The following is an 11597-nucleotide window of genomic DNA, read 5'->3' on the forward strand; positions in this document are numbered from 1 at the left end:
TGCTTTGTGCCTGAGTTTTAGACTGTTCAATCTCTGCTGTTTGTGCTTCAAGCGTTTGAAAGCAAGACACAAGACTGTCTACAGTGCCCCCTCTCCTCCCCCCCTCCCAACACCATCCCTTCAAGACCAGCTTTTTGTTCATAACGTCTGTAAATTTACCCCCATTTCATAAGACTCCCTCTGCCCTTAAGACCTGGTTTACTCAGTTGCGAGATGTCTTAAAGGACTTGTTTCCACAGATGTAACTACATGTAGGATGAAACACAAAAATGTCTCAACACCTCCACTGCCGGCTTTGTCAAAAAAGAATATAAAATTCCAGTGTAATTGAAACTGAATCAGACGGATAAATAGAAAGATAGTGCACATTTGGATTGCCCATATTTCCATAGATATATTATGTTCTTCTTCTCAATTCTTCTATTATCCTCAAGTGGAAGATGCTGCCCACTGGAACAATGTGCGTGTGCACCACATTACCTCTTCATCGCTTTCTTCTTCTTCCGACTCCTCATCCTCCCCTGCTGACCCTTTTTCTGCAACACAAAGCAAGGAATCATTAGAGACGTCTTGCAGATAAACACCATGACTGCAACACAAAGCAAGGAATCATTACAGACGTCTTGCAGATAAACACCATGACTGCAACACAAAGCAAGGAATCATTACAGACGTCTTGCAGATAAACACCATGACTGCAACACAAAGCAAGGAATCATTGCAGACGTCTTGCAGATAAACACCATGACTGCAAGTTACACAAACCAGCTGCATAAATACAACACGCCTCTGCTTTATGTTCAAAATAAGTCAGTGATTGGCTTCAATCCACAGCGAAATGATCAGCAAGTTCTGAAAGACATAACACACAAAAACAACCTCATAGATGTACCAAATACTCACAGGTATAGCATTATCCTTAGCATTAGGTGCTATGTGGTTAAACAAATTCTGCCTGAACTGTTAGTAGTGTTGTTACTGTTAAGGTGGGGTTTTCTGTTCATAAACTCTGTAAATTGACCTCCATAAGACCTGGTTTTCTATTCATAAACTCTGTAAATTGACCTCCATAAGACCTGGTTTTCTGTTCATAAACTCTGTAAATTGACCTCAGACCTGGTTTTCTGTTCATAAACTCTGTAAATTGACCTCCATAAGACCTGGTTTTCTATTCATAAACTCTGTAAATTGACCTCCATAAGACCTGGTTTTCTGTTCATAAACTCTGTAAATTGACCTCCATAAGACCTGGTTTTCTGTTCATAAACTCTGTAAATTGACCTCCATAAGACCTGGTTTTCTGTTCATAAACTCTGTAAATTGACCTCCATAAGACCTGGTTTTCTATTCATAAACTCTGTAAACTGACCTCCATAAGACCTGGTTTTCTGTTCATAAACCCTGTAAATTGACCTCTATAAGACCTGGTTTTCTGTTCATAAACTCTGTAAATTGACCTCCATAAGACCTGGTTTTCTGTTCATAAACTCTGTAAATTGACCTCCATAAGACCTGGTTTTCTGTTCATAAACTCTGTAAACTGACCTCCATAAGACCTGGTTTTCTGTTTATAAACTCTGTAAATTGACCTCAGACCTGGTTTTCTATTCATAAACTCTGTAAATTGACCTCAGACCTGGTTTTCTGTTCATAAACTCTGTAAATTGACCTCAGACTTGGTTTTCTATTCATAAACTCTGTAAACTGACCTCCATAAGACCTGGTTTTCTATTCATAAACTCTGTAAACTGACCTCCATAAGACCTGGTTTTCTCAGATTGTTGGAGGTCTTAAAAGGGGGGTTCCACTGTACTGTCATTGGAGTCTTGCTTCACACCTGAACTTCTTCCAGGACAATATGATACCAAGAACAATACCAATATTCACTCTCTCTTTCTCTCTTCCCTAAATCCCCCAAACTCCCTCTCTCTCTCCCTCTCCCCTTCAAACTCACCGATCTTTTTCGCTCGTTCGAGTCGTTGTAACCTGGGGACTGGTTCGTTGCCGAGTGGTTTGTCTGACTTGATCTTGATGGCTGGCATGGTGGCGCTGAGAGAGGGTAGTTGTTTGGAACCGAGGGCTGGAAGCGTGCGATGCAACGGTAGGGGGCTCTGGTATCATAAAACACACAACACATAATTTAATTAAATTAGTACACGCATGTTACCAGGCTATTCTAAACTAAGGGTTACCCCAAGGGGTATGGAAAAGAAGTGTGTGTGCGTGCATGTGTGTGTGTGAGAGAGAGATTGAGAGAGTGAGTGTGTGCAAGATAGAGAGAGAGAAAGAATGTGTGTTTGTATGTGTGTAAGTGTGTGTTGTGTTGTGTTGTGTTGTGTTGTGTTGTGTTGTGTTGTGTTGTGTTGTGTTGTGTGCACGTGAAGATGCATGCATGCATGCCTGTGTGCTACGCAGGTGCATGAATGCATGCATGCGTGTGTGTATCTGTGTCTGCCCTCAACTCACAGCCTGTCTCCGCCTGTCCCTGGCAGAAAAGGTGCGACTGAGACCGAGTTCGTTGCTGTCCCTCAGGGAGCCGTTGAGCAGCGTCTTCTCCAGCTTGCTCTGTTCTTCCACATCCTCGTCCTCGCTCTCCACATCGCCGTTCTCCAATCTCGGGGCCGCCGTCACGATCATGTGACACCCGCCACATGCTACCTGCAGCACAGGACAAAGCTGTGATCATTCTCACGTGCACACACACACTCACTCACACACACACACACTCACACACAACACAACACACACACACAACGCAACGCAACGCAACACACACACACACCACAACACAACACACACACAAACACAACGCCACCTGCAGCACAGGACAAAGCTATGATCATTCTCACGTGCACACACACTCACACACACTCACACACACAACACAACACACAACACAACAACACACCACAACACACACACAACACAACAACACAACAACACAACACAACACAACACAACACAACACAACACACAGATCCAGTAGAACCCCCTTTTTAGACCCCTCAATTTAAGACTCCCTGCGGAGACAGCACGCAAACACTACTGGCCAGAAGACACCAGCCAGGGCATCAATCTCTGGGGACCTGCTGCCAAACTGCAGACTTTATGGCGCCCATGAATATCAAACGCAGAAGAACAACAAGAATACTAACTCCCTTTCAAGACCCCGTTTTCTAAGATTTTCTGTTTATAACCTCTGTAAACTTACTCCATTTTTAGACTCCCTCCTTTTTATATTTAGTCAAGTTTTGACTAAATATTTTAACATCGAGGGGGAATCGAAACGAGGGTCGTGGTGTATGTGCGTGCGTGCGTGCGTGTGTGTGTGTAGAGCGATTCAGACTAAACTACTGGACCGATCTTTATGAAATTTGACATGAGAGTTCCTGGGTATGAAATCCCCGAACCTTTTTTTTCATTTTTTTGATAAATGTCTTTGATGACGTCATATCCGGCTTTTCGTGAAAGTTGAGGCGGCACTGTCACGCCCTCATTTTTCAACCAAATTGGTTGAAATTTTGGTCAAGTAATCTTTGACAAAGCCCGGACTTCGGTATTGCATTTCAGTGTGGTGGCTTAAAAATTAATTAATGACTTTGGTCATTAAAAATCTGAAAATTGTAAAAAAAAATAAAAATTTATAAAACGATCCAAATTTACGTTTATCTTATTCTCCATCATTTGCTGATTCCAAAAACATATAAATATGTTATATTCCGATTAAAAACAAGCTCTGAAAATTAAATATATAAAAATTATTATCAAAATTTTTTTTTCGAAATCAATTTAAAAACACTTTCATCTTATTCCTTGTCGGTTCCTGATTCCAAAAACATATAGATATGATATGTTTGGATTAAAAACACGCTCAGAAAGTTAAAACGAAGAGAGGTACAGAAAAGCGTGCTATCCTTCTCAGCGCAACGAATACCCCGCTCTTCTTGTCAATTCCACGGGCACTGCCTTTGCCACAGGCGGTGGAGTGACGATGCTACGAGTATACGGTCTTGCTGCGTTGCGTTGCGTTCAGTTTCGTTCTGTGAGTTCGACAGCTACTTGACTAAATATTGTATTTTCGCCTATGATTTGGGGAGGAACAAAAATGTACACATATGACATTTTGAATCAGGAAAAATAGCTTGATTGCACAGTTCAAGCGTACCTGCCTGTGGATGGAAAAACAGAGGCAACTGGAAGGCACATATCATGTCAAAGCTCTTTCCCAAAATACACCTGGACACCAATGTTTATTCTTAAAACACCTGATGCATGTATATAGCTCTGCCCTCTAAGCCCCTGCTGTCCCACTCAACCCTTCTCAGTCAAATGAGAAGCACCATGTTTCAACCCTTCTCAGTCATAGCAACGGCATCAGGTTTCCACCCTCTCTCATGGAGACGACAACAAAAACGTAAAGAAAGAAAGTACTCTCCATCACACACACAAAAAACAGAAAGAAACTGACCTGGGTGACGACGAACTTTTGGAACCTGTCGACTTTCTGTGGTGTAAACTGGTTGGAGAAGCTCTCCTGGCCCAACCCTAGCTTGCCATGTCGACCGTCCCCAAACGTGTACAGCTGGCCTTTTTCTGGTGGACACAGGGGGACAGCACACGCTTTTAATGATATACGATACCAACTCATGCAAAGCTTGGCGTTGACCATACGCTTGATTTTCTTCTGCTGATCTGACGAATCACAGAGACAAACTTTGTTCTCGAAATTCTTTGTCACTAACAAAATAAATGCTTCACCACAAAATAAGCATAGAAAATTAAACCTGACATGTGTTTAGCATACAGTGAAACGCCTCTAGACACCCCTCCCCCATTTTAAAAAAAGCTTGCTTTCTCAAATTTTCTGTTCATCAGCTGGCTAAATTTACTTCTGTTTGAAGACTCCCCCTTTCCTAAGACCTGTTTTTTTTCCAGATTGTTTGAGGTGTGTTCCAATGTATGCCACAAACTCTCACTAAAAGTTGTTTGATTAGAGAAAAACTGCTGCAGGATTAAAGAAAACCTAGCCCACCTGAGACAATGGCGGTGAAGTTTTCCCCACAGCACACCTGTGACACCTTGAAGGGCAGTTTGACCAGTGACGGGGACTGTGACTCCAACACCGACACACCCAGACCCAACTGACCGTTCGGACCGTCACCAAAGGTGTACAGCTGTCCATTTTCTGAAAACAAAACAGACACCAAAAATAGTATTTCAAAAGCATGCTGAACAGCCCCTGTACATTATCACCCAGTACGTGTACATGATTTCGTAGCAACTAAAGAGTTACAATAACTTTCTGCCATAATTTCATGTCGATATTGGTTTCATAGAACGTGTGTGTGTGTGCCAACATGTATGTATGCACATGGGTAATTGTGCCTTTCCAAACATCACAAAAACCACTGCAGAAAATTGTGTTGTACAGTGAGAACACGTGTTACCTGTGACGTGTTGCGGTGTTTTGTTTACCTGTGACAGCGGCAGTATGTGACCCCCCACACGACACACTTTTCACTCTGTCTGCTATGGACATGACGTGTTGAGGTGTTTTGTGTTCGTCTGGATCTTCCCCCAGACCCAGCTTCCCTGCGTCGCTTTCACCAAACGTGTACAGCTCTCCATTCTCTGTTAACAGGAAACAAATTCATCTGAAAAATCTAGAAAATACAACAGTGAATTAAGAGTTCTAAAGCTGCCTGCTGCAATTCACACTGACAGAATAAGCTTCTCAAAAATACAAGAGGAAGCTTAACACTATTGTGACTAGCACTGCCACGGCGTTGACGTCCTGCCTGCCCAAGCTTGCCACCAAGAAACTTACCAAAAATCAGTAACTGTAAAGAAATCTGTCTAGCAAGCTTGAATTAAGTCCAATCACCACCAAATTTTTTGTACTAATTAAAAAATGGATGCCCAGTTCAGTCGTGCTATTTATAAGTTTGTCACACGATTTGTTTTAGCAAAGGGGGGGTGAAAGGGGGATAATTTGTGTTTTTTAACGTTTTTTTGTGTGTGTTTTCTTTTCCACTGCTTTTTTAAAAGTTATTTTTTAACAGAATGTATTATTAATAATTTTATAACCAAACAAGGTGTAAAACCTATGAATTAGCTGAAATATTGTTAAAATTCTACACAGAAATAAGGAGACAGTACAAAGAAAAAAACAAGCAAATCCCGCATTCACTCACAGCATCCTGACTCAAATGAAACAAAACTGTGACACTCACCAAATGATGTCTAGGTAATCCATATTGAATATAAGTCACATTTTCAAAATAAAGTCCCAACTGCACACCTATGAACATTTCCAAAAGGATTAGGACGCTCCAGCCATCCATTGTTATCAGTGCTGCCACGCCCCCCTTGCAACTACACATTCGAAGATTCATGCAGTGCCACCCTAACACGTGTAGTTTGCCGACTCATTCTAGCAACACTGAACAGGACTGTTTCTTCCTCAATATCACTGCTATTATCGCTTTCTTGAGGCGAAAACAACACGTCGGAATCATGATCTACAGGGTCCTCAAGATCCAACATCCGGAGAATCTCCTCCCGTGACAAGGCTCGCCTTCGATTCATTTTTTCTCTCGAAAAAACCGCACAAATCAGGCTAATTTTACATATGGCGGAAGGGCACGCAAAGTGTGTCAAGGGAAACAACTCAATTTACTGCAAGCTTCAAAAACCGGGAAGCAATCACGAGTCGTGTACCCTGTATGGCTGTTACTGATTTATAAGCGTCCCGTCCATGGGCGTGTCAGCGCTGTTACTGATTTATCAGTGTCCCGTCGCGAAAGTGTTAAGCTTACAATCTTTCTCTGTGGCGTTTTTTTTCATGGAAATTCACAAAATATGATAAGCGTACTACAACTGTTTCATAAATTAACTACAGCTGGTTTACGGAACAAGCATAAATTAACTGCAGCTGGTTTATGAAATGAGCAATCTGGAGCAAGTTTGGCTAATCATAAATATGAACTTTGTCTTTGTGATAGAGGAATCATTAACAATCTTTTTACCCCATAAAAAATGCCTCAACCAAAAGGAACTTAATCTAAAATTGATGAGAAGAACATAATTTATGTTAGGGTTAGAGCAAAGTTTCCTCAAATTTCAGACTCAAATTAAGAAAATAAACAGAAAACTAGATAAACATCTTTTTTTTAAACAACAACGATGAAACTTACCTGTAACAAGAGCGCTGTGGTAGTAGCCACAAGAAATACAGGTGACCAATTGACCAATGTCCAGCTGTTTGGGTACAGGTATCTCCGACTCTTCCCCCAAACCCAGCTGACCCTCCCCATTGCCTCCCCACACAAACACTCGCGCGTCCTCTGCACACACACACAAATAGACACGGTATCTGACACTGCAAGCAAGTTTTGTGTGTGATAAAAACAATGGTAAGTTAGGGTTACCCTAACCTAACCCTAACTTTCTATAATCTATTTCTTCATTGCAAAACAAAACATGCATATTCAAATGGCAATAAAAATCAAAAGATAATCATAATACAAACACCAGATCTGCAAGATAAAAAAAATGTCACTGTTTACTCCATCTTGATCCTCTAGTCAGTTTAACCGACCACTGTTCATTCATGCCTCCTTTCACTGTCAACAATGAACACTGATCACTTACCATTGTTTGTTAAAAACAATTTCTAGAACTGATCTCTACCATTTCTCACACCTGTCAAGCCATTTATCAAGCCTGTCAATAATAATCACCAAAGGGACCACCAAAAGCGGTTGCTATAGACAGCTGGTCAATATATATAGGAAAGTGAATTATATATAATATATACAAAATAAATAAATAAAAGTCGGGGATCCTTTCAAGTGATCATTCTGGGTTGGTCGTTTTTTCAGGTAACTTTGAACCAGAATGAATTTTTTTTGTCGGATGCTGATGTCAAAACTACCACATAGTTCAGAATTATGTTGAACTTAAAAGTAGCCTACTAACGACTGACCAGTGAGAGCAATGGAGTGGTCACAGCCGGCGGCCAGCATTCGGTAGGGCGTGGGGTCCAGTGATGCGACGTGTCGGGGGAGGTGGCCATCTTCTCCCTCCGCACCCAGCTGTCCCTCTGAGTTAGAACCGAACGTGTAGATATTGCCTGACTCTGCAAGCATCACATGCCTTATGCTGTGAGTCTCTGTAACTCTGGATATACAGTACTAATAGTAGATTTATTACAACATCATGCGTGAAAGTGTTGAAAAATAGTGGAATAAAAAAATAAAAAACCAGTATCAAGTTAGGAGCTGAAAACATCCAGCCGGTGAACATTTACTGATCTTGATATTTTGCACAAGGTGTGCTTCAAAAGACACCACAAAAGATTACAAAAAACACACAATGAACAACAACAACAAAATCACACATGACCTCTGCACGTACCTGTTGCAACGACCGTATGCAATCGCCCACAAGCCACCATCTTTGACTTTTCATGTTTCAGTGCTGCAAATGCAAGAAAACAGAGAGGTTCAGAAACGGCCCATATAAAGATGCAAACTTGCAAACGATTATTACAAAAAATCCAAAAACAGATAGACTGTTCCAAAATACAGAATAAAAAAACAGTGATTTTTTTCGGCGATGTTACCGGAAGCAGACATATTTTTCTTTTTGGTCTTACACTTTGCTGAAACACTGTCCCGCAGTCAATAAGAACAAATACTTTATTGTCTGTCTATATAAAACAGAAATTTATTATAATAGCACTTGTTCAATTAATTTGTTGCCAGTAAAACTGTATTTCTTCAGGTGAGGTTTGTGGAAAAGATTGGCTACAAATGTCAAAGCACTCACTTTTGATACATGTCGGTCTGTTGGCAATCTTCTGAGCTCCAACCCCCAGCTGGCCCCAGTCATTTGGCCCGAACATGAACACCCTCCCACTCTCTGCAAATTAGTTCTTGATTTTTATAGCGGTAAAAAAATATGAATCAACAAATTGTCCAACTATTTATTGGACTCATGTTCATAAGCAAAGCAACACAGCCTTGTATGATTTCTGCAAAACATGCAATGCACAATATTTGGATAAGATATGGGACATTTTGCTTCTAAAAGTTCTAGTTACACTTGCAGCAATAGTTTTGAAGCTTTATCTGCATGAAAGAGAACAAAACACTTCAAAATCACAACAGGTGTAAATTCAAGAACTAAAAAGAGCAAATCTATATATAAATGCTTTTTTGTATCCATTCCCCAACATAAAATGCATAAACATGTGTCCCATGCACAGTCACAAGCATCTCTCTTAGTCTTACGCATGAGTGACACGGACATTTATATGGGTTTTTTTGTTTGTGTTTTTTAAGCCCGAACATTAATTATGAACTCTGGGTATCTCAAGAATGATCTCTTAAGCATTTCAAAAGAGGGAAATCCAAAATCACATGCTCTCTCTCAAACACACTCGCATGAACCGATACAAAAACACACACAAGCTAACGCAGGACTAGCGTAACCAAGAGAATAATGATCCTACCTGCAACCAGAGCTGTGTGTTCATCTCCACAAGCCACCTCCAATACACGGTCATTTTTCACCCAAAACTTGTTGGGCAAATTCTCAGCAAACTTGCTCTTGCCAAATGTAAACACAGCACCACTCTCTGAAAATTATAAAGTGTGACAGATGACATCAACAGTAACCTAGAATCAAGATAACACCAATAACCTAGAATCAACTGTGCCAGATGACATCAATAACCTGGAATTAAGTGTGCATCTGACAGATAAACATGAATGACGGGGCAGCTCTTCCTGTCCCAAATGCTAGCTCTCTATCAGTGAATTTTATAAACTGAATGGGTGAATTGATTCAGTTGGTGACTTGTTACTTTCGTTCTGGTCAAAGTATTAATTATGTACCTTAAGATAAATGGTGCAGGTTCAACTGACTCTTGTTGTGCATGGTTGCTCAAGTGTGCTGCAGGCTGATTGTAATGTATGTGGTTTTCAGAGTCGAAGACACTGAGAGTGAGAGAGGGGAACTTTAGGTGAGAGAGAGAGAGAGAGAGAGAGAGAGAGAGAGAGAGAGAGAGAGAGAGAGAATTATTTATTTATTTTACGAGGGTAACAGAATAAGCATAGGAGAGAGAGAGAGAAAGAGAGCGGAGAGAAGATAGAGAGAGAGAAGATAGAGAGAGAGAGACAAAGAGAGAGAGAGAGACAAAGAGAGAGAGAGAGAGAGAGAGAGACAAAGAGAGAGAGAGAGAGAGAATGTCACGGTGTGTGGGGTGTTTTTTTTTGTGAGTGCTTGTGATTTACATAATAAGCCTTTCGTGTCAAAAAAGAGTGCGATAGATCTTTATAAATAATTGGAGACGATACTATGAAAAAGTGTCCATCGTTGCACTATCAGCAAGTGTCACCGAGCAATTTTGCAGCTAACGATGTATTTTGCTGTTTGTATTATCTGTTGCTGTTTTTATGCAGATTCATATCCATTCAACGGGCATGCCGGTGAAACCAACTGTATTTTAATATCATCTATTTTGATCAGGATCAGTCTTGTTTCAACAGACACAATGTAAGCGCGCGCAATTCAAAGCCATGCTAGCAGTCACATACCCAATAGTCTGAGAATAAACTGAGACGCGTTTGCTGCATCTCAATGGACAAGACCGTTTCGTAACCCTCAAACCTATGCTTGCTCAACAGGAAAGACATAATGTCATCTGAACCGCTTACCTGGGATATCAGAGTCGTCGGTGGCCGCCATGTTGGTATCCTAAACAACTTTCTAAAGTGCCCGGATGACAGGTTCTTGTAAACTTCCGGTGCAAAACATGTGGGTGTTTGTTTACTCTTTAGTTTCGTATTTCTGTTTGCTGGCTTTCACAATATCCTTGCATTATTTTTTTCAACGTTATGAAAATTGCTTTTGGGGAGGAAATAGCCTCGCATTAGCAAATCCTGCTGTTGGCTGGCAATATTTCAACCGTGCACTTACTGAGGTGACTGTAACTGTAAGTATCCTTGGCACAAAGGGTCAAAAATCCAACAAATAAGCTAGGCCTTATTTCTCAATTAAGGCCTTATTTCCTTAAGGCCTTAAAAAAATATGGGCTTAAAAAAATAAGCCCTTATTTAAAAATAAGGCCTTACGAGAAATAAGGCCTTATTTCTGTAAGGCCTTAATAAAAATAAGGGCATAAAAAAATAAGGGCATAAAAAATAAGGGCTTAAAAAAATAAGGGCATAAAAAATAAGGGCATAAAAAATAAGGGCATAAAAAATAAGGGCTTAAAAAAATAAGGCCTTATTTTTTGGACCAATCATGAAGCTGAATAGAGGCCAACACACATACCTCTGTCGAAAATCGTCATCTTCTGGCCTGAATGCAACTCCGTGCCGTAAATCAACCAGGGAAAGAGCCGTTTCACAAAAACGTGAAGCCATCATGCTGTGCCCGCTCGATGTTATGACGGGTGTTTTGAACGAGAGCCCAGTTTGTGCGCGCTTTCGAATGTCCGGATGCGCAGTAGCGATGCGCAGAAAAATAAGGGCTTATTTTTTTTATGCCCTTATTTTTGTAAGGGCTTATTTTTGTAAGGGCTTATT

At 40.7% G+C, this 11597-nt stretch overlaps 2 protein-coding genes across 3 annotated transcripts in view; both read right to left on the reverse strand.

Moving 5' to 3' along the window:
- Positions 1-10764, reverse strand: part of LOC138961840 (X-linked retinitis pigmentosa GTPase regulator-like) — a 34284-nt gene extending 23520 nt beyond the window's left edge. For both annotated transcript variants that reach the window (XM_070333511.1, XM_070333510.1), the window contains exons 1-12: positions 10725-10764; positions 9518-9643; positions 8833-8925; positions 8419-8481; positions 7988-8140; positions 7197-7346; positions 5476-5631; positions 5033-5185; positions 4469-4593; positions 2467-2658; positions 1955-2111; positions 481-536 (exon numbers count right to left, since the gene is read on the reverse strand). In XM_070333511.1, the coding sequence (XP_070189612.1) occupies positions 481-536; positions 1955-2111; positions 2467-2658; positions 4469-4593; positions 5033-5185; positions 5476-5631; positions 7197-7346; positions 7988-8140; positions 8419-8481; positions 8833-8925; positions 9518-9643; positions 10725-10755 (1455 nt within the window). In that variant the 5' untranslated portion in view covers positions 10756-10764. The remainder of the gene's footprint in view (positions 1-480; positions 537-1954; positions 2112-2466; positions 2659-4468; positions 4594-5032; positions 5186-5475; positions 5632-7196; positions 7347-7987; positions 8141-8418; positions 8482-8832; positions 8926-9517; positions 9644-10724) is intronic.
- Positions 1-11597, reverse strand: part of LOC138961849 (periodic tryptophan protein 1 homolog) — a gene marked incomplete in the record, with an annotated part of 270004 nt that overhangs the window by 89194 nt on the left and 169213 nt on the right.

The sequence above is a fragment of the Littorina saxatilis genome, linkage group LG3 (genome assembly GCF_037325665.1).
Source record: "Littorina saxatilis isolate snail1 linkage group LG3, US_GU_Lsax_2.0, whole genome shotgun sequence".
NCBI lineage: Eukaryota > Metazoa > Mollusca > Gastropoda > Littorinimorpha > Littorinidae > Littorina > Littorina saxatilis.